At 43.1% G+C, this 23,496-nt stretch overlaps 1 protein-coding gene across 2 annotated transcripts in view; it reads right to left on the bottom strand.

The window, feature by feature from the left end:
• The window catches only part of gabrr2a (gamma-aminobutyric acid type A receptor subunit rho2a), a 64,390-nt gene that overhangs the window by 31,980 nt on the left and 8,914 nt on the right, over window positions 1-23,496 (bottom strand). The window contains exon 2 of one of the 2 annotated variants that reach the window (XM_026151955.2): window positions 15,728-15,834. The exons of the other annotated variant lie outside the window; for it this stretch is intronic. Within the exon in view, the coding sequence (XP_026007740.1) occupies window positions 15,728-15,834 (107 nt within the window). The remainder of the gene's footprint in view (window positions 1-15,727; window positions 15,835-23,496) is intronic. 2 annotated transcript variants of the gene reach the window in all.

The raw sequence follows: 23,496 nt of genomic DNA, 5'->3' as shown, positions 1-23,496 counted from the left end.
AAAAAATGATATATTTTACAATAAAATAAAATAACATGCTAACCGAAAATGGTTTTAGCTAAACTTTGGACAGTGTTTCCGGAATGCAGTCAATAGCGAGCCAATTGGAGACCACAACAACCAATCAGAATTTTTGCATCCAAGTCTGTGAGTGGTTGGTTTTGTGGCACATTTATAACGGAGTACAGAAAGAGTTGAGCGTGCAGGGAGCAGAGATGTTGAGAGCTGGAGCGACACTCTGAGAGCAGGTCCACAGATGTCTGTCAGCACACAGAGCAGAGATCTGAGCAAGAGCAAATGCCAACAACTGAGGGAGAGGGCTGTAATTGTGCATGTATATGGATAGTAGCAAACACTGAAACACATTTCTTGCACGCAGCAATGAATTTTCTTCACTCAAAATATTCTCCTTAAAATGCAATATTTTTACTTGCAAAAATTATTTATGTGCGCTCAGAATAGAGGCACAAAAATAACGCCATAGTTTTGGGCCATCCTTAGCTACAACTACACATCCCCTGTATCGATTGGAGAAAGGATTGCATCTCCTGTTGAAGTAATGACTTCCACATGAACCATCTAAAATCTGTTACTCTGTCCATTCCATTAGCACTCTAACTCCATCACTGCCTCTCCTGATCTGGCAGAGGTGTCCAGGAATCATCTGGCTCTGTCTCTTCCCCCTCACGTATGATTGGAGGAGGATTCTCACTTTCCTGCAACCTCTCCTCCAATCTCTTTTGGTGACCCACACTAATTAGGGATGCTAGAGAGTATGTTTCAGTCTATTTAACCTGTGTGAAGAATAAGTCTGCTAGTTCCCCTCCTGTAGGCCTGCTCAAACCCCTTCCCACTCCAGGGTGTCCCTGGTCTCACACCTTTCCTTAACTTTGTGACTGGTCTGCCTCCCTCAGGTTGAAACACGGTAATCCTCACAATAGATGATGGAATATGCCCACAATTGCCCGACTACCTTGCCCCCCATCCTGTTCCCCTTCGAGGTCTCCCTGGGCTACTACCCACCACTCTTTCCAGTAATAGAAGGTCAGCACACAGTCCCGTCTGCACAGCTGCCACTAAATCAAGATACTAGCCCCCCTTCGAAATCGAGGCAATGATTAATCCTGTCTCTGCTCACCCGAAGTTACCCTGCAATATGCACGTACACAAGGTTTTCCATGTCTCCCAGCTCAAATCATACCTCTTTAGACATCTGTCCCCACCAGTGTTGGGGAGTAACGGAATACATGTACCACCGTTACGTATTTAAAATACAAAATATGAGTAACTGTATTCCGTTACAGTTACCGTTTAAAAAGGTGGTGTTTAGAATACAGTTACTTTGTTGAAATAAATGGATTACACTGCGGTACTTTCCTGTTTCATATTGTCACGGGTCAGGACTGTTTGGTTTTGTTTGACAGCTACGTTCTGTAGTTCCAGGCGGCAGTGTTACGGTTGCCATGGTTACAGGGTGACGCTCTCGCTCTGCGTGTTTCCTGGGTGAGAGAGCGCCTTTTTGTTGTTGTTGTTGTGCTAAGCTAATAGGCAGAATGCTACAGCTCTAAAGAATGTAGCATCATGGGCAGTGTAGTCCGTGCTGCAGGGAGAATGGACTGCCATACCCGTTATGTGTCTGTGAGCGAGGAGGGAGAAAAAGGGGAGTGGAAAGGTACGAGTTGTCATCAAGCAAAAACGGGAGCTGGAAGCATGTAAATATAATAATAACCACTTCAGCCAAGAAGAGAGCCTGACGAGCCCAGTTGTAAGTAAGCTATTAAGACTCGACTGTACACCGTGTTCGTGTTTTCCTCCGAAAACAATAAGTTCTGTTGGAGCAGCCTTTCAACGCCTCTCTCTGTCTCTCGCAAGCAGAGTTGACCCACACAACAAAGTAAAGCTAGTTTTCGGCTACGAGCCCAACACGGAACCGTATTAGTCAGAGGTCCCTTTACTACGGGTTCGGAGCCGCAGACCTTCAGTAACAGTAATAAATCACACAGCAATAGTACATTCACGTAGTTGTAAAATGCATGATAATATGTTAAGTAATCCAAAGTATTCAGAATACGTTACTCTCATTGAGTAACGTAACGGAATACGTTACAGAATACATTTTAGGGCATGTATTCTGTAATGGAATACATTTTAAAAGTAACCTTCCCAACACTGGTCCCCACATATTACTTTTCTTAAAAAATAATGCATTATGTTACTCAAAGGAGAAAGTAGTTCATTATATTACTCATTACATTACTTTCATTTTCCTGTAAAACAGCTGAAAAGCATTGTCTCATAACTACCATTTAACAATAGATGGTAAATGGCCTGTATTTGTATAGCACTTTTCCTGCTATCTGCTGGTCCGGATGTCTGTACTATTGAGCCTCTGCACAAGCTCTGTCTGCAGCGCTTCACCACCAGCATAGACTCCAAAGACCCTCTGGTAATATCTGATAGTTAGGCTATATTCTGACCATGACCTCTCTTAGAAGATGGACATTCTAAAAGCCAGAGAGTGTCTGCAAGACCTCAGGTAGTATAGAGGTCTATATAAAAACAGCCCTCGGCGCCTTTGCTGTTAACCTTAGTAAACACTTTCCTGTTGACTTTGTGAGCTCAGTCACTAATTTCAAGTTTTACTGAATACACCGTGAAGTTAATTCGGGTCTGTTTCAGACTCGGAGAGTAGCATAAAGTAGGGTTTGCTTATTTACTAACAACTTGTGACAGAGAAATCATTATGAACTGAGCATGCAGCATTCTGCAGTTTCAGTCATTTCAACCTTGTGTTTTGACAATCAGTGCTTTTTGTTTGTTTTCTTTAAAAGGAACAATGTATACAGTGTGGCAATGACCATCTTTCATATACAGTTTGTGCCTCAAAGTGTTTTTCCGCCACATATTTCTGTTGCCATTAACTAGACCAGTGGTAAATGGTAAATGGCCTGTATTTATATAGCGCTTTACTAGTCCCTAAGGACCCCAAAGCGCTTTACACATCCAGTCATCCACCCATTCACACACACATTCACACACTGGTGATGGCAGCTACATTGTAGCCACAGCCACCCTGGGGCGCACTGACAGAGGCGAGATAGAAACCAAGGCTACAGTCCTACAAACTAACAAAAATCCTTATCCTAATGAGGAAACATACATGATCTTTCTCTTAGTGCTTTGGTATGAACACAAAACTGACAACAAAAAGCAAAGATGACAACCAGCACAAAGACACTTCAAAGTGATCGCCACAGTGATTCTACTGTAGAAACATGAGCAGGTAGAAACAGAAGCTGCATGGGGAGTAAGTGAACTAGGGCTGGAGCTATTAATTATTTAAGTAATCAAATAATTTATTGATTATCCCATATATTAATTGAGTAACTGGATAAGAAGCACTTTTGTCTTATATATATATATATATATATATATATATATATATATATATTAGGGGTGCAACGATACACAAAATTCACGGTTCGGTTCGATTCGATACTTTGGTGTCATGGTTCGATATTTTTTCGATACAAAAAAAATGTTCATGCCTTTTTAATTTGTCATTTATTAAAATTATAAATATATATTTTAACTCAAAAGTACAGTTTTTAAATTTAATGTTGCTGAAACAAAAGTAATTAAAAAAATAAATATATCTCAGGGCTCTCAAAATTTCAAAATCCCTGGTAGCCCTTCGGGCAGGGACTCTTCAGTTTTTGGTAGCCCAATATAAATGTAAGTGACCCGAATAAAAAAGAGAGCAATTTTTTGATTGATGTTTTGTTTCCTGTTTTGTTTCCTTTACAATATTATACATTAAAGTATAATATTGTAAAGGAAACAAAACATTAATCAAAAAATTGTTGAAACACAAATTACAACATTGTATAAAAATGACAATCATCAACTCAAATACTTGGTTCTAATTGAACAGAAATTTCTATGAACTTGTAAGAACTGTGTAGGACATGAATCCATCTGTGTCAGATCCTGAATTTGAAATTTCCACTGAAGTCACGGGTAAGAGACAAGTGGAACCAAGATCGAGGCCATTTGCTGTTTGAAGTTTGCAAAGACTGCTACATTGTGCCAGTGGTAGTTCACTCTTTGCAACATAGTAGCTGTTCTAAACAGATTTTTCAGGTTTATTTTTAGTATGTTATTTGCAATTGGTGTTTGTTCTGGGAAAGATATTGCAGACTGAGCAATAATGCATTTCTTGCATTTCTCATGGGTTCTAATGGGGGCCTTTCTTAAAATGACTGGTCCCAGTAACAAAGGCGCTTGTCGACTCAGAAATCGAGAGAAAACCAACAACACACCCGGCAGAACATTATGTTATTTACACGGGTGCACATAAGTGGTCCGCATGTGCGCATTTGCTGTCAAAATAAAAGACGCGCACCAGATAAGAAGTTGCAACGCGCGTTTGCGTCCATATAAAGGCAGTGTTTTTGTCCTAGAGTGGGATTTTCACGGCACATTCCGCACCACATCTCTGTGCGTTCATCATTTGTTTGAAGCCAGCTCACCTCCTGCAACCACTTTTCCGAGAATACGCGCTTCTTTTGTGGTTGGGACTCCTTCTGACATTTCTTTGGAGGTGGAGGAAAACCAAAGTAATTGCTTAAAGGAGCTTCTTCGACATCTTTAAGAGTTTTAAACAAATGTCTGTCCTCCTCCAGAAAATCTTATGTATGCAGGCACGCGTTGCAACTTCATATCTTGTGCGTGGTTTTTTTTTTTGTTTTGTTTTTTATTTTGACAGCGAATGCGCACCTGCGGACCACTTATGTGCAGCCCTGGTTATTTAGCTCGTCATATTGCAGCCACAGAAATTCTTTTGTCCATGAAACCATAAAGCTGCACTTTCTTTTTGCCTTATAGTCTGATTTGTCATAACTTTTCCGTTTTGTGGTAAGCTTTTCTTTGGCTGTCACTTCTTCACCCTGACCTGTCTTATTTGGCTCAGCAGAACTAAAATATATATCCTGCTGCTTTTACACACATAACGGTCAGCGATTCTCTGCGCGATCAACCTCTCATATGTTTAAGCTTGCTGCGGGAGATTTCACTTGTCATGTTTGCATAGTAAGCTAACGATTGATAAAACGATGTCAGAGGAATTGGTGCGCAAATTATCATCACTCACAGATCAGTGCTGTCGCTCTCTATACACAGTTCGCGATTGCAAAGTGAAAGCAAAAAACAAGCGCAAATTCAAACGCGATTTCAATATGTCACATATTGACAGTGGCTCACCGATGCCAATGACATAATTACCCAGCTACATTTCCGAAAGAATGCAAAAGCATTGACATATATTTTTCCTTCCTACAATAGCCCGATGGGCAGGGCAGAGATAGATTTTGGTAGCCCGACTGGAAAAATCGCTAGCCCCGGGACCTCGGGCTAGCGATTTTGCAAGCCCTGTATCTGATTGAGGAATCACTCATCTTTGGAAAAGAGAGTTTATTACAGAGAAATGGCTCTTTCCAAAATAAAAGCTATACTATACGCTTCTTCTGGGCTATATTCTCAGCAGCATATTGTAGTGGGTCAGGGCTGTTCGGGGTTCTGTTTGTACAGTTATGTTTTGTTTATGTTGCCATAGTGACGGGTGACGCCCTCTCGCTGCGACGGTGTGTCCTTCCGGGGTCAGAGGGCGCCCTGTGTGTTGTTGTTGTTGTTGTTGCTGTGCGGTTCCCGCGCTGAGCAGGTAGCTAGCGGCAGTGTTCTTCTGCAGATGTCAATAAATGGCTGTGCTCCCTGGCTAGCTCACGGGAAGCAAGACCAAACGACACCTCCGTCTCCTCGTTGTCTGAGCTCGCCACATTGGTGTCAGAAGTGGGATGATGGTGGCACCCCATGTTCTGACCCGAGTGACTTTTCCCCCGCCGGTCGTGACCGGCCGGTGCGCCAAAAGAAGGCACCTGGACATTTGCAGGACTTTGTGTGGGGTAATGGGGTCGTCGGGGACGACTGACCCCTTAGGTGGGGGCTATGTAGCGGGTCAGCGCTGTTCGGGGTTCTGTTTGTACAGTTATGTTTTGTTTATGGTGCCATAGTGACGGGTGACGCCTTCTCGCTGCGACGGTGTGTCCTTCCGGGGTCAGAGGGCGCTCTGTGTGTTGTTGTTGCTGTGCAATTGCCGCGCTGAGCAGTTAGCTAGCGCAGTGTTCTTCTGCAAATGTCAATAAACGGCTGTGCTCCCTGGCTAGCTCACGGGAAGCAAGACCAAACGATACCTCCGTCTCCTCCTTGTCTGAGCTCGCCACAATATTAAACATATCAGGTCCCCATAAGGAGAATCCTGTGCTAACGGCTGTCTAAATGACTCGGGTAAAGTTTGTAGCATGCATGCATGCTTGTTGTTTTTGTCTGCTTCCACTTGTCTTTGCACTAGGATGATGTCGGCGTAAATGTGCAGTCATATTCGTTGTGTTCCCACTAGTGCTGTCAGCGTTAATCTCGTTGAAATGACCTTAACGCCACAACACGGCAAATCTCCGTTAACGAGCTACCCCTGCATGGGGCTAGACGGCCAACACGTTAACGAGCTAACTGAGCTAACACACTAGTTCCCACCCATGTAATTGAGCATTGCGTGGCACATCCAACATACTGTTTTACTTTAGTCCATGACTCGCTTACCTTCAGGGTCATACGTCACATGAAAACCAAAATAATTCCAAACGCCAGATCTGAATGAGGGTGGGGGAGGTTCAATTTGCCATGTTGCAAGGAGAGCTTAACTTCTGTCTCGCTAGCTTGCCCTGTGCTCTTCCTTCTGACAATGCTGTCTGTGTTGAACGCTCAGTGGATCTGCGCTCGACAGTGCAGCCTAGGCGGAGTAGTCGAACGCAGATTCACTGAGCGTTCAACACAGACAGCATCGTCAGAAGGAAAGTTGATAAAATAAATTGCAAATTTTGTATTGTTCGATACATATGCGTACCGAACCGAAAGCACTGTATCGAACGGTTCAATATCGATACGAGTATCGTTGCACCCCTAATATATATATATATACATATATATATATATATTCCAACAACGCCCTGTTTTCGTCTCTTGCCCACCGATGCCTTCTTGTTCCAGTAGCCCACTTTTCGTCAGGGTGCCCTGGTTCCTCAACACCTGACGCGGACCTTGTTGATCCGGGTGACGTCCGAGCCGGCATGCCTTCATATTTATCTGTCTCGCTCATGTCTGCGGTAGGCTTTCTTAGCATAGGGGGTCTAGCCTTAGGACCCTTACTGGATACAGACGCCCCAGGAATCGAACTTGCGATCCTCTGCAACCACCAAGTACCTCCAGAGGGTCAGGCAAGTGCTGAGGAGTCAGCTGAATGGTAAGAACAACATCCGGGCCATCAACACGTACGGTAGAGGACCCGAGCTTGAAGGATAAACCGCCCGCAGGGACGTGCTGGGTGTTTTTATATATATATATATATATATATATATATATATATATATATATATATATATATATATATATATATAAAATAAAAAAAACACCCAGCTCGCCCCTGCTGGCGGTTTATCCTTCAAGCTCGGGTCCTCTACCAGAGGCCTGGGAGCTTGAGGGTCCTGCGCAGTATCTTAACTGTTCCAAGGACTGCGCTCTTCTGGACAGAGATCTCCGATGTTATTGGATCGTTGAGTTGACTCGGTACAGCCCCAGCTCTATAGTAAAGTGTGTGTGTGTGTGTGTGTGTGTGTGTGTGTGTGTGTGTGTGTGTGTGTGTGTGTGTGCGTGTGTGTGTTGCTTGCCAGACTAATCACTGCATCTTTTTTGTCAGTATCTGGGAACAGAGTTTGTCACGGGGGCGGAGCCACTGTATAGATGGGGTTTGGAGTTTTCCCGATTCACACCACGGACACGAGCACTGTGTGGGATTTTGGTAGAATCACAGGGGAGCCACAGAGCGAGGACTGTCACTGTTGTCATTCACCTTTTGCACTGTAAATAAACTCATTGTCTCTTTTGGAAAAGTCCTGCATTTGGGTCCCGTACTTACTGTGAACCTGACATGCATACCATTTTATACATATGATGACTTTGATTATTGGGCTTTCTTTACCTTAAAATATGAAACACCTCGAGGAGACTGTTGTGATTTGGCGCTACATAAATAAATTTGAAATAAGGCAAGACAAGGCAAGTTCATTTATATAGCACAATTCAACAACAAGGTGATTCAAAGTGCTTTACAGAGACATTAAAAAACAAAAACAAATAAAAAGCATGATTTAAAATTGATTAAAAAAACAGTAGATAAAATCAGAATAGTAGATAAAATCAGTAGTTAAAATGTAAGTTTTGAAATTTAAGCTTAAATGTGTGGATTTGGTGTTTTATTCAAATGCAGCTGAGAATAGGTGAGTCTTCAACCTGGATTTAAATTTAAATAACTGAACTTCAAAAGTACTTCGGACTAATGCTTATTCCAATGACCTTGATAAAGTCTTACTTATACCTCACCTTTTTTTCTTTATTGCCATAATAATGTTTACTATTTTAAGAGTTTGACAGACCTTGGAAGAAAATCAAATTAGATCAATTGATCCATCCATTTTCTTAAATACTTATTCATTTCAGTTCAGTTCCAGGTAGACAGTGCCAAATCAAACAACAATTGTCTTAACTGCCTTTATATTTGCAAAGTATTAGACGTAACAGTAAAAGGAAATTGAAAAAAGACAAGCATAGCGAGACCATGAACAACTAAGAACAAAAACAATAAACAGGAGAAAGTATAGACAAAAATAGTGAAATGCAATAGTTGAACATACAGTCAGGGAAAAGGAGGAAAATGTAGAAAAAAGGTCAGTGCAACATGGGAAGTCTCCCAGCAGCCTGAGCCCATAACCTGTCACCTGTCCAGCCCTAAATATAAGTTTTATCAAAAAGGAAAGTATAAATGATAATTTATCAAGGAATAGTGAAAACATATCCTTGTGTCACCATGACTTATTACTATGATGGAGAAAGTGTTCATAAACATTGGAATTTCTATCAAACACAGAATTTCAAAGTACCTTCAATAATACTGAATGTACTTTCACAGCCAGTTTTGGACCACTTCTCAGTTCCATGTCTGCTCTTAAATTGGGACAAAGTGTCACTGGTGAAGCAACAGCTGTCTGATGGCGTAACAGATTGGTGCCTGTGCTAATCTAAGCTGTAAACATGAGGAACTGCTGTCAGCTTAATCTGCTTGTCACTGCTGGAGTGGAGTCTGGCATGCTGCTAGACAACACTAGGCAGGGCTGCCCACACAGCCAAGGGGAGCTGCACTGAGTAAAGCTAGCAACTGAACTAACTCTAGTCACTCTAGTCATATTAAGCCAACATCTCCAGATGGTATATGGGTGCAACTGACCCATTCACCAATGAGTGCTTAAAGCTTTAGCAACAAAAAAGGAAACAAATACCATGCTGATTATTGTGTCATTTCCCTGAGCTCTTGTCCCCTCAGAGATGATGCACTGGGATAATGTGTACTTAAATAACAGAAATGACAAGCTTCTGCTGTCCATTACATTTCACAAGCTCAAAATATCTTAATGGGAATATACAGCCATGCACACCTTTAAAAATGACGTGATTTAGAGTGATTTTAATAATTAAAGCAAGAGGAAGCATAAACCAATGTTTCTGTTTTTCTGTTTGTTAATATATAGCTGCTCAGCACAATTTTCTCATCCGATCTCCAGAGTTCTGACATCAGATTCATTGTGCAGCAGGTGATATTTAGCTTGTTTTTCCATTAATGTGTTAAATTAGCATTATCAATATGATGAGACACATTTAATTTTTTATTTTTTGTTTTCAGGTGTGGAAAAGTGGAAAGCAGAAAAAGAAAACACAATGTCTGTGTTTAATTTTCACCAGCATCTGTAGAGCTCTTTACCAAATACTGATATGTGTTTTGCATCTGGGCACTTTGGGCACAACACGTTCTCACTCCCAAAGCGTAACATTTTACGCTAGGTGACGATATATTACGTTCCGGGCACCCAACACGTCCCTATATTATGAGATTGGAAAAATGAGGAAACACGAGAATCGTTCAGAATGAATTTACACATGTATGTTTGTTTTACTTAAATCGCTTTGGAAAGACTATCTAACGTCATTAAAGTGCTGGTTAGGGTTAGGGCTGGAATACATGGCTGGAATGTGTATTACAGCGGGAGCGTCATTCTACTGGATTTCATCCGTAACCCGGCGCGTAGCATAAGAACGCGAAAGGTGACCTTCCGCGTTCCTCAGGAATGCCTTGGGACTTGACAAATTGTCAGTATATTACGCTTCAGGAGCGAAAACGGACTGTTGGGCATTGAAGCTCTGCTTACAGGGGTTCTTTTCTGGTCATTTTAATTTCCTTCAATAATGAGCCAATATTGTTGTTCTTCTGGCAAGACCAGTCTCAAATGACATGAGGAAAAAACGCTTTGCATTTGTCATGTCACTTGTATGATAATGTCGTCATCTATAAGAGGATTGTCCCCTAATAGCAGGGTTGCACAGTTTGATCCTCAACTGTTTCTGTATGAAACCTAAGCCAGACCTACTCATTGAGTGTGTATGTTTTCATGTTCATGTAATAACTTTGAAACTGTATCCTCTGGTAAACTCTACATTTTCTGAAAAGAACACAATTCTTATGCTATTCTTAGTAGATCATACAACAAACCATTCCAAGCCCATATATCAAATGATCTCACTGATGGACTTTCAATCCTTCTCCCTTCTCGGTGGATTAAAAACAAGCTTAATGTGTTACTTTAAAAAGGATTAAGAGAAATCATGCACCACACCCACAATCCCCACTCCCAACCCTCTCCTCAATCTTCTCCCCTGCCCATCCTCCCTATACTGCAGCAAGTGGCATTGGTACAGATCTGATGATATCTGAGTATTTGTATCTATAAAATGGTCTTGGAGTGCAGGGATTACTTTGCTTGAACTTAATGCAAATGGGGTTGTAAGATATGAAAGCTGTGGAAAGCAGTGTTAATCAAGAAAGCTTTTGGACATGAATTTGGTAAATGGTCCATGGTCAATGTCCGACTTTCTTTTGCTTTTTTGTGTGTTCACTGTTCTTTTTGCACTGGACAAGTGTTGTGCGCTGTTAACATACACGAGACAGGCACTACTAGACATTGGCAACTCACACAATTATCTGGACTCTACTCTTTTCTTACCCCTGGAGCTTTCCGCTCTACCACCGGAACTTACAGCCATTGTTTTCCCGCGGCAGCCACCGCCACCACTCCCAGGAAGGCCACGAAGCACCAAGCCCAAGTGAGCCAGCCGACCCCAGGAGAGCACTTTGGAGACAGTGACGCAAACAAGGCAATAGGGGTGGGCTCCATGCTAGGCTAAAAGCTCGGGCTAGCCAACCACCGCTTACTAGCCAATGTGCGGTCCCTGGAAAACAAACTCGACGAAATATGAGCCAGGATCACAACACAGCAGGAGATAAGAGAATGCTGTGCTCTTATTTTCACCGAGACCTGGCTTTCAGAAAAAAGTCCTGGAATGTGGCGTCCAGTTGCAGACTCACTCTGTACACTGGAGAATCTGGTAAGGCTTTTGGGGGAGGTCTATGTGCATTTATTAACAACTCGTGGTGTGGAGACGTGCAGACTGTCTACAAGTACTGTTCGCCAAACGTGGAGTTTCTAATGCTGAAATGCCGCTCTTACTATCTGCCGCGGGAGCTCTCAGCTGTGTTTTTGGCCATTGTTTACATCCCGCCGCGAGCTGACTTTGCAGCAGCGCTCGGCAAACTCCACGAAGTCATCAGCGCATTAGAGACAACTGCAGTATGCCTACTGGCCCAACAGGTCCACGTCAGACACCATCGCTGCTGCCACTACTCACTCTCCCGCCTGGAAAATAATGACTCCTACATCAGGGTACTCTTTGTTGATTATAGCTCCGCCTTCAACACAGTCATCCCTCAAAAACTCATCCACAAACTGTCTACACTCGGCCTGCACCCCACCCTCTGTGACTGGCTACAGAACTTTTTGACTGGCAGGCCTCAGTCTGTCTGGATCGGCAACAGGACTTCAGCCAGCATTACAACAAACACTGGAGTTCCACAGGGTCATACTGAAGTTCACGGATGACACTGCAGTGATCTGTCGCATCACTGGAAGGGACGAAGTGGCTTATAGGAGAGAGGTGGCCGGTCTGGTGTCATGATGTGAGGACAACAAACTCACCCTCAAAACTGATAAAACAAAGGAGATGATAGTGGACATGAGGAAGAAGACGAGGCCTCACCAGCCGCTGTTTATCCGGGAGAGTGAAGTGGAGAGGTTGAGCAGCTTTAGGTATCTGGGCGTTCATATCAGTGAGGACCTCACCTGGACACTGAACACCACACAGTGGTCAAGAAGGCTCACCAGCAGCTGTATTTCCCGAGGAGCCTGAGGAAAATTTGGTATGTCAGCCAAGATCCTCAGCAGCTTCTACAGCTGCATTGTGGAGAGCACATTGACCAGCTGCATCATGCATGGTACGGCAGCACTACTGCTATGGACCGCAAACGCCTGCAGAGAGTGATAACAACTGCGGAGAGGATCACCAGGACCTCACTTGTCTTCATTTACTTATTTTGTACTTATTTATCTTTCAGTATTTTTTATCCTTATTTTTACCTTATTTATCTTAATATCTTGTCTTATTTTTATCCTTATTTATCTTGTTCCTTCAACCCTACCTAACTTGGCATTAGAAGAAGAAGAATTTCATTGCACAGAGAAATGCTATTTCTTCTGTACACATGACAATAAACATTTTGAATCTTTGAATGGTAACTTTATTGCCCCCAATGGGACATTGATTTGTAGTATGTCAACACATCAATAACACACACACACACACACACACACACACACACACACACACACACACACACACACACCCCAAATGTTATCAGTAGCATCAACAAAGTGCAATGTGCAGTAGTGATGGCAACAACACTTATGGCTTAGTGTTATTGAGCATAACAATAGCAGCAGGTATAAAAGACACTCTATGTCTCTCGGTCTTCCCTGCGGCACTTTATACCAGCGACCTGAGGGAAACAGGTGAAAGTCTCTAAAGAGAGGATGGTCTGAACATGACATGACAGAGGTTGCCTTCCTCAGCACTGGGCTGATTAAAACAGATTCAATAAAACTTTTATAAAAAAGGTAATCATCTGAGGTGAAACGTTAAAATCTCCTTAAAAAGTACAATCGTTGTTTTACCTTTTTTTCCCTGTAGAGTCAAAATGTGACTCAAAGGACAGAGCCTTATCAAGAGCAACCTCCAAATACTTATGACTATCCACCAGTTCAATGGCTGCACCATTTACTACTGTTGGAGGGGGGCTTCCTGAAGTAAATTACCATGTCCTTAGTTTGTAAGGTTTTGATCTTTAAGGACTGATCACACCAAGAAGCAAACTCATCCACAGCAGGTCCATGGGAATACTCTTCACCATGAAGGACGCGTACAATGACTGTGTCATCTGCATATTTAATGAAATGCCTTTCAGCCTGTGTACTATGACAGTCATTAGTGTACAAAATATATAGCAGGGGAGAGAGAAAACAAAGCTGTGGTGAACCAGTGGAAGAATTCAGCTGATTGGAAAAACAGCCGTTTACTCTCACACACACTGAGATCTGTCAGTTAAAAAGTCTAAAATCCAACCAACAAGATTAAAATCACGTTTAAACTGGTTAAGAAGCTTATCAGCTAGGAGATGTAGCTGGATATTATTAAATGCTGAAGAAAAGTCAATAAATAGGTGCCAGTCATGGGCTTTGGCCCCATCCAGATGGTGATATAGGAAAATCAGTGGGATTGTATCAAGAAGAAAAGTGTACTTTACTGGCAGTCAAGCCTTCATGAGTCAAAGCTTTGAGTTTCTAAGCAATAGTTTACTGATTGGTACTGTGAAATTAAATAAAATCCATAATGATGCATTTGGTTGGTTTGACTCTATTAAAGAAGAAGAATCAGCTTTAATTGCTTTCCACCTGTCTCCTGTACAGAGATGTGGGTGGATGTTAACGTACAAATAACTTAATAAAATCTCCACTGAGTTTTAAGGACACCACAAAAATTGGACTCTGGAAAAGAGACACAATTCCACCAAGACCTAAGCGTAAATTTCTGTATATACTCAAGTTTATCAATTAAATATTATTATGTTTATCTAACCTATTACAAGTAGATTAAAAAATATATTTTAACTAGTAACTCAAAAAGGTTTAAACATCAGAAGGAAAAAAATTGTGTGACAAGGTCTGACTCAGGTGTTGGGGAACCTGTAAACAATGATGAGTAGTGGGGTACTGGAATAAGAAGGGAGTTACATGAAGAGGATGTGAGACCTATGGAAGCGTTGATACCCAGCATCAGGACTGACAGTGAATTCAACAAGTAGCTTAGTGTTCCAAGATTTGGAAGAAGCAACTGCTGTTACAACTGCAGATCAATGAGGTACAACACAAATGCTACGACAAAGGGGAGCCAGGACGTCTGGTCAGTGGGGAGATTTCAACCCCAGCCAAGATTTGATACCATGGTTAACTACCGAAGGTGTGTTAAGTGTGAGAGCTGCTCACCTGAGAGATAGGAAAGTATAAGAAAGCTGGACCTGGACACTATGTGGCAGATTACCAAGACTCTATAACGTATCCTCTGAAGGTCTACTACAGGACGTGAATGCAGCATTACAGACTACACCTACTGTGACCATCACCAAAACCAATCAGCTGATCTACACCAAAGCAGCAGTGATCACAGAGATGCTTGGCTATAAGACAAACTGCCACAAGTACCCTCTATGGAGAAAAGGACTAGAGGAGAGTGTGGAGGGAAGTAAGCCAACTATTGATACTGCAGAAAGGTGTGATGAAGAAAGGGTTGCTTAAGAAGTACAGCAAGCTGTCCATGCCTTAGGCGTTGAAAACTGCCAAGGAAAGACTCTCAGCCTTGGCCAGTCACTTATAGAGGTATACCAAAGAGAAAGGAGGCAGGAGAATAAACCAGCTGTACTCCATTGAACTATCTAAGGTGTATTCTCAGTGGCAGGGCAACAATATGCGAACAGCCCCACCAAGGCTGGAGACAGAGCAATACTGGAAAAGCGTGAGGGAGAAGGACGCAACCCATAACATCAATGCTCAGTGGCTAGTGGATCTAAGAGCAGACCACAGCAACCTCCCTGAACAGGATCCAGTAGCCTCTGGTAGAACAAATAAACCAGTAATGGCTAACTGAAGTTCTGATCCCAAAGGATCCCCAGAAGGTCCCATCAACTACTGGCCAATAACCTACCATGTGTTCCTGTGAGAATTACAAGATCTGGGCAATCAACACTTATGGCCTATCATGCACAAACCTGAAAAAGCTTATTACCATGCATGGAGGGTTTAGGGTTTGGTGAGACATGCCCAGAACACCTCCCAGGGACCAGATAGTCCACAACAACAGGAGAAATACCCCATACTCTTGACACTCTCTTTACCTGCTCCCTACTCTCACTACAGATCACAATTTTTCTGCAAACACCATAGACACTTGTCCATTACCATTGCAAGAAGCAGCTCAATGCTAATCCCTTATGTAATTCAACCCTGACTTTTAATCAACATCTAATGCTATGTGAAAGACAAACAAAAGCAGAAATTTCTACACCTACCTCCAAATGCTGGCCTCATGGTGAAGTCATGGTCATCTACTTTGAGCAGGTGTTCTGTCTTCATTTTGTGAGATTTCGTCACATCTGGAGGCTTCTTTGACAAGGAGCTACAGCAGGATGACAGTCACTGTCAGATAGCTGATTTAAACAGTTTTGATTATTAAGAATTAAAAAATAATGCACCAGGAAAGAATGGTACAAAATAATATGCACTGAATAAGAAATGTATGAACTGATTTATGCCGATATGATTGATGATTGAAAAGTTCAGTTCAACATAAGCAAATCAGTCACTCTGTTTGACGCCAGAGTGACTGAGTTTATTGTTTGTACTGTTTGTACAATTACAGTATTTGTGTTTTTGTTGAGTAGAGGCCATGCTGGGGTATTGTATTGCTTTACACATTGGTTAAATTCAATTCAATTCAGTCTTATTCAAATTGTGCCAAATCACAACAACAGTTGCCTCAAGCCATGTGTTGTAATGACTCCTCTGTTAGAGCATTCATTTGTGGCTTAACCTTCCTGCCTTCTTGGGACCTTTTTGTGCCACTGCTATGTGTTAAATGGCTGCCATTTCCACTGTGTTCAGTGGAATATAACCAAACTTGCCACAGGATAGTTTTTACCTGTCAATGTTAATATTCCAGTGTGAATTCCTTAAATCAGCCTAAAATGGCTGAGCAGCAGAAATCCCCACACCCATCACCCTGGGGACCATTTTCTGCCCATTGACTTCCATTATAAACGCTATTTTTCAACCCCAAATTATCATCATATGATTTTATTTTTTCTTCTTTTCTTGGATGTCAATGAAGACTCAGGGCCTTGAAGTTTTAATTTTTAAATTGCAAAAAAAATGCAAAAAAAATAATGGCAGGTCAAAATGTATGTTGGTGCCAATCTTTGGTCCATCTAAAGGCCTACTTATAATGACAATCACATATTACTTCAACTGGTTTTTTGTGGAAATATTTAGTTTCGTTTTTTGGTTTTTGGGGCTTATAACACAGGGCGCTCATGTAATAACACTGGGATTTGAAGGGTTAAAACAACAAAAATATAATTAAAACTTTACATGAATATTTCAGGGAGAAGTAGTTTTACAAGGTTGGCTAATTTAAAGTGGAATAAAATATGGATATATGGTCTTTTTATGGCGTGGCTGAGAATGGTCCCTAGGGTGATGGGTGTGAGTTTTTTAAAGGATGGCAGGAGGGTTAAAAAGGAGAAAACCTACCTGGCCCTGTGTGAAAAAGTAATTGCCCCTCTTGTTAAATCAGGATTGAACTGTAATTGTCCACATTTTTTGGAAAGCTAAGTCCTGATTACTTGCAGATCTGGCAGAAATCACTCAAATAGAACATGTCTGACAAAGTGAAGCAGGCTAAAAGATCTCAAAAAGTATCCTCGATCTAAAGAAACAGCTGAGTAATAAAGTTAGACTTCTATCAGTCTGGAAAGGGTCACAAAGCCATCTGTAAGGCTTTGAGAACTCCACAGTGAGAGCCATTATGCACAAATAAAGAAAACAAGGAATAGTGGTGAACCTTCCCAGTGCCATGATTCCACTGTGTGGCAGGCAGGATTAGGACCCAAATGCAGGACTTCGTACACATGAGGATGAACTAAAAAAAGGCAGCTTTATTTTGCTGAAAAACCATAGAATACTAAACTGGAAAACTTGAAACTAAGACTAGGGAATGGAAAACTAGGAGTTACAAAGGAACACGAAGCACAGGAAATCACACAGCTACGAGGGACGATGTGACAACAAGCTCATGCAGATGGTCATAGTCAGATGCGACCAAAATCAAGCTCTTTGGCATTCAATTCAATTTTTTCAATTTTATTTATACAGCGCCAAATCAACAGTTGCCTCAAGGTGTTTTATATTGTAAGGTAGACCCTGCAATAATACATAATATTAGACTGCATTTATATAGCGCTTTTCTAGGCACCCAAAGCACTTTACAAATCCACTATTCATTCACTCTCACATTCACACACTGGTGGAGGCAGCTACAGTTGTAGCCACAGCTGCCCTGGGGCAGACTGACAGAAGCGACGCTGCCATATCGTGCCATCAGCCCCTCTGGCCAACACCAGTAGGCGGTAGGGTAAAGTGTCTTGCCCAAGGACACAACGACCAGGACGGAGAGAGTAGGGGGATTGAACCGGCAACCTTCCAGTTACAGATGAGCTTCCCAATCCCCTGAGCCACGGTCGCCTCAGAGAAAAATACAGAGAAAAACCCAAATATCATGACCCCTTATGAGCAAGCACTTTGTTGACAGTGAGAAGGAAAATCTCCCTTTTAACAGGAAGTAACCTCCAGCAGAACCAGGCTCAGGGAGGGGCGGGCCATCTGCTTCGACCGGTTGGGGTGAGAGAAGGAAGAGGGATAAAAGACATGCTTTGGAAGAGAGCTAGAGATTAATAAGAAGTACATTTCAATGCAGAGGTCTATCTGGCAGGCAGGATGCAGGACTCAAACTCAAAAGGTGAACTTAAAGTGGCAACCTTATTTGCTAAAAAAACAAAACAAAAAAAACATCCTTCATAATATAACTTACAGAAAACAAACCAAAAACCTAGAGCATAAAACTAAGGATAAAACACTGAGAAATTAGAAGTGTAAAAAGACCAGAAACACGACAAAGGGCAAAGGAAAACTCAGGGCTTAAATACATAAGGGAGTAATGATGGAATGGGAAACAGGAGGGGAACACAGCTGGGACTAAAGGGGAAGCAAAACTAGATACAGTGACACGGGACAAGGGACCGTCAAAGTAAAACAGGAAACATGAGACAATCACAAAGACACAAACTAGACTCTGAGACACAGAAACACAACTGAAATGGGAAACAGGGAACGTGGAGATGAGTGACTAGAAATGGGACACAGGGAAGACAAAGTAACAGAAACCTAAATTCTAGGAACTAAAAATAAAACACAAGCAGAAGACGATAATGAGAAAATCAAAACCGTGAATAACAATAATCAAGGAATATAAATTAATCCACAACCACAAAACACTGGGTTGCAGACCCAATTAACACATAAGTGAGAAAGGTGATTGAAGAAGAAAGTGCATCATGGGAATCCTCCAGCAGCCTACACCTATTGCAGCATAACTAAGGGAGGATTCAGGATCACCTGGTCCAGCCCTAACTATATGCTTTAGCAAAAAGGAAAGTTTGAAGCCTAATCTTAAAAGTAGAGATAGTGTCTGTCTCCTGAATCCAAACTTTAAGCTGGTTCCACAGAAGAGGGGCCTGAAAACTGAAGGCTCTGCCTCCCATTCTACTTTTAAATACCCTAGGAACAACAAGTAAATCTGCAGCGTGAGAGTGAAGTGCTCTAATGGGGTGATATGGTACTACAAGGTCATTAAGATAACAATAATAACAATAATAACAATAATATGATTAATTTCCCAGAATGGAGTTGTAAAGGAATTAAATACTTAGAACATATATTAGAGGGAACAGAATTTACTCCATTTGACAGACTAGTTGAACAATATGGGATCAACAAGACAAGGTTTTTAGAATATCAACAAATTAAATCCATAGTAAAAAAGAAATTTAACCTCAGTCAAGTTGAATTACAAACACCACTAAGTGCGGCACATTTTTTTACTCTTAAATCCCCCAAATTATTATCTAAAATATACAGAACACTTTCTAAATTAGATGAATCAATATCCCTTCCTACTGCAAAGTGGGAAGCAGATTTATCAGTCAACCTAGACCAAAACTTCTGGTCTCAGATTTGCTTAAAAACTTTCAAATTAATTAAAAATCCCAGTCTGCAATTAATACAATACAAAATACTTCATAGAGTGCACTATACAGGTCATCGGATGTTCAAGATGGGCTTTACATCTTCCAACAACTGCTCACACTGTCAAGGCAATACACCAGACAATTACATCCACGCTCTTTGGTTCTGTCCACCAGTGCAAAAGTTTTGGCGCGAGATATGTGAAGACTTATCAAAGTGTCTGAAATGTAACATTCCAACTTCCCCCTTAGTGTGTCTACTGGGCAGCTTAGATAATGTCACTTCAGAAAAGAATATAGCCCATATGATCTTCACTGCCCTATGCATAGCCAAGAAAACAGTCCTCATGAACTGGAAAAATAAAAATAATCTTAATTCTAACCAATATAGAAATTATCTATTAGATTACATTAGTCTTGACACAGCCTCTGCCACCACATTAGATCAATTGCTCTGGGCCCCTTTTATCAGCTCCATCACCTAGTGGGGGTGGGGGGTCATAGTTTGGTCCCGCCTTCACTGTTGTGATTGGTGAGGGGGTAGGGACAGGCTTAGGGCGTCGGGGGGTTCCCCGGAGGCATCTTCCTTGGGGGGCTCAACCCGGGGTAGCGGTCACGTCCGGTTGGGGGCTCTGTTGGCTCTCAGGTGACTGTTTCCTCGCGGCTGCGTGCAGCGGGGCTAGGGGAGGGTCTGTGCTGACGGACGTGGGTTACTGACCTGGCAACCTGGCTGCCCCTGGGTGGGTCCGGGATGGGCGTGAGGTTCTGGGGGCGCTCCGTCTCTGGGCTGGGGCCCGGGCCGGGCCTCGGGGGCTTGGGTCCTGGTTGGTGTGTTGCCGGGGTTGTGGGCGGGTGGGTGCATGGGGGCCCGGCCCTGGAGCAGGGTGCCGCCGGTGCGTCGAGCCGCCTGGGGGGCTCTTCATCTGGTGGGGGGGATGGTCACATCTTGCAGGAGCTTTCTTCTCTTCAGGAACTCTCTGCGGGAGGGGGAGATACAGGAGAGGTGGAGGAAGATCTCAGCCTGGGCGTTACCGTCTTATGTAGTCTGGAAGATGTGTGGATGGTGGGGTGGGTGCAGTTTTCTCTGTGGTGGGGTTGGGTGGACTGTCCAGGGCTCTGTGGAGCCGGAGGGCGCTACTGCACTGGGCCCCGGTCTGATGGGCCTGGGCCCCCCTTCCCTGGCGGGTCGCGGAGGGTGGGAGTGCCTACTGGGGTCAGCGGGGGAGCTGGCCCCAGGGAGGGGTTACCTGCCCCTCCCTTCCTTCCCTCCCCATCTCCAGCTGCCTCCCTCTTCCCGCTCCTCCACAACCACCCACACATGCAGGGCCTTGGAGTGGGGGTATGTCACCAGGGTGCAGAGGAGGCTACCCCCCCCCCCCCCGTCCCCTTCTGGCTGCCTCTGCCTCAATTTTATCCCACAACTTAGACATTCACATTATTCACACTCTCATTACACATACATATAGGATCTTGGGGGTGGGCACAATCACGGAGTCCAATTTACCATCAGGGTGTATACCTCACCCCTGACGTCGTTGCCCACCTCTCAATTTTAAATACACTTAGTCATTGAGGGCTAGCAGGAGGGACTATGCGCTTACCTGCTGCTCCATGGCAGGTAGCTCCATGCCCTCCTAGGTTTTAATTGCACCTTAGAACACATATGCATCAACACTACAATGAGCGGGTGGAGGGAGGTTTGGAGTCTTCTCCCACCCCCATTCTCTGCGGCCTGCTGGAGCGGGAGGGCTAGTAGGAGGAGTTGGCAGTCCGACTGCGGTCTGGGGTGTGGGGCCTCCCTGCTGCTGTGGAGTCGGGGTGGTCTGCCTCTCCCCACCGCAGGGAAAAGGGTAACACCACCTGGGTCTGGTTGCAATTCCCCCCTCCAGGGACAAGGGTACCTAGACCCGGTTTGTAGAGTACGCTTGGGGAGTGTGATTGTGTGTACAGCGTCTCTTTATGTCTGTCTCCACGTTGGTTGAGTGTGGAGTGAGTGCATATGAGAGCATGAGGGTGGGAATGGATGTTTGTGTCTGTGTGTGCCTGTATGTCTGTGTCTATATGTCAGGTTGGGTATCAGACGCCACCTTTTTGGGGACACCTCAGGCCCTCCAAGGTTTGGAGGCCTATCTCCACCCACCACCACTTCCCCTGCCGGTGGCGGACTCCCTCAGGTGTCGGTGTGTTGGTGGTTCTTTGTGTCTGGGGGTGGGCGTCCGGGTACACACCGGCTCACTCCTTGGCGGCCGCTTGTCGGGGCCTGGGGCCTGGGGCTCGCTCGGGCCCCTTCGGAGGTGGGGTGCCCCCGGCCTCTCGGCCTGGGGCTCGGTCACTCAGGCGCAGCTGGGGGCCGGCGGAGCTCACGGGCGCGTCACTGCAACTTCCCCTGACTTCTGCTCCGCGGCTGCTGGGCGAGCCCTCATCTGGGACTCTCCTCAGCTCTTACTGGAACAGTGGCGCGGCTGCCCCTCTGTTGGTCTTCCATGGTCTCTTGTGTTCTGGGGGCCTCTGGATGTCTGGAGTTTTGATCTCCTCCATACCCGCTTCACACCCTGGAGGACGGGGCTGTGGCCCCCCCACACTCCCTAGCAGATCATTACATGGAGAAACCTTTGGAATGCAAGCATGCTGATCCACACAGGTATGCACACATGGGTATTCACAGACGCGGACTAAAGCTTTCTTGGCTGCTACCTCAAAGCACACTGTGCGCTATCTTGCGTGCTGCACAATATCGTTTATTATTTAGTAAATATTGATATCTATGGCTAGCTAGTTTATTGTGATGGTGCTTTGTTTTCTCTATTATTATGTTGCTCTTTGTTGTTTGCTGTCTCCTCTGTTTGTTTTTTTTTTGTTTGTTTGTTTTTTTTTCTCCATACAGGTGACCCAGGAGTTCTTTTTTTTTTTTTCTCTCTCTCTTCCCCCCCCTTCTCACCGTCTCTTCTCCCCTTTGGTTTTCTTTCTTTCTCTCCCCCTCTTTCTCTCATTCATTCCCCCTGTCCTATTTATTTAAAAAAAAAAAAAAAAAAAAAAAAAAAGAATGACAAAGGATGAACTGAAGCTCTGCCATCACGTAATGTCGCATACTGCTGTTTCTGATGTCATTTAAAAAAAAAAAAAAAAAAAGATAAGATGGGGCCTGATTATTTAAGAGCCTGTACGTGAGGAGCAGGATTTTGAATTCAATTCTGGATTTAACAGGAAGCCAATGAAGGGAAGCCAATATAGGAGAAATCTGCTCTCTCTTTCTAGTCCCTGTCAGGACTCTTTCTGCAGCATTTTGGATTAACTGAAGGCTTTTCAGGGAGTTTTTAGGACATCCTGATAATAATGAATTACAGTAGTCCAGCCTAGGGCTGCTCGATTATGGCAAAAATGATAATCACGATTATTTTTTACTGAAATTGAGATCTTGATTATTTGACGACATTTATTTAACCCTTACGACCTACTATAGAGCCAAGTCCGCCAGAGCTTATATTATTTTTTTTACATGTTGTAGTGCCATTTGTGGGAGCATTTCAAGTTGCTATACAACTATTATAGCCCATATTTTAATAATATGTATGCGTTAAGTCCATAGTAACTACATTAATTGCAAAAAAGTGCAATAAACTACAAAAAAATTAAATCATTTTTGTTTTGTTTTTTACATATATTTCTACTTGGAGAAATTTAAGAGGTTTATCCCTCAAAACTTTAAATACAAAAAAGTTGCAAAAAATAGTTTACAATAACACGAAATTTATTTTGAGTGTCTTCATAGTTTTATTTTGGAGATACACCAATTTTTATATACTGCAGGAAAAACAAAAAAACAATCCTATGATGCAAATTTGCAAAGAAAACAGCATGTGCATCAAAATAAACTATTTCCAGCAGTGCAATTCGAGTTCTAAGCATCACAGAAACTATTCAGAAAGGTCAAACATGACCAGTATAGGCTTTTAAGGCCTACAAGTAAAAAACTACATTTT

This window comes from Astatotilapia calliptera, chromosome 19 (assembly GCF_964374335.1).
Source record: "Astatotilapia calliptera chromosome 19, fAstCal68.1, whole genome shotgun sequence".
In the NCBI taxonomy this organism is placed as follows: domain Eukaryota; kingdom Metazoa; phylum Chordata; class Actinopteri; order Cichliformes; family Cichlidae; genus Astatotilapia; species Astatotilapia calliptera.
The sequence above is the reverse complement of the archived record's forward strand: the minus strand, read 5'-3'. Positions and strand labels throughout refer to the sequence as shown.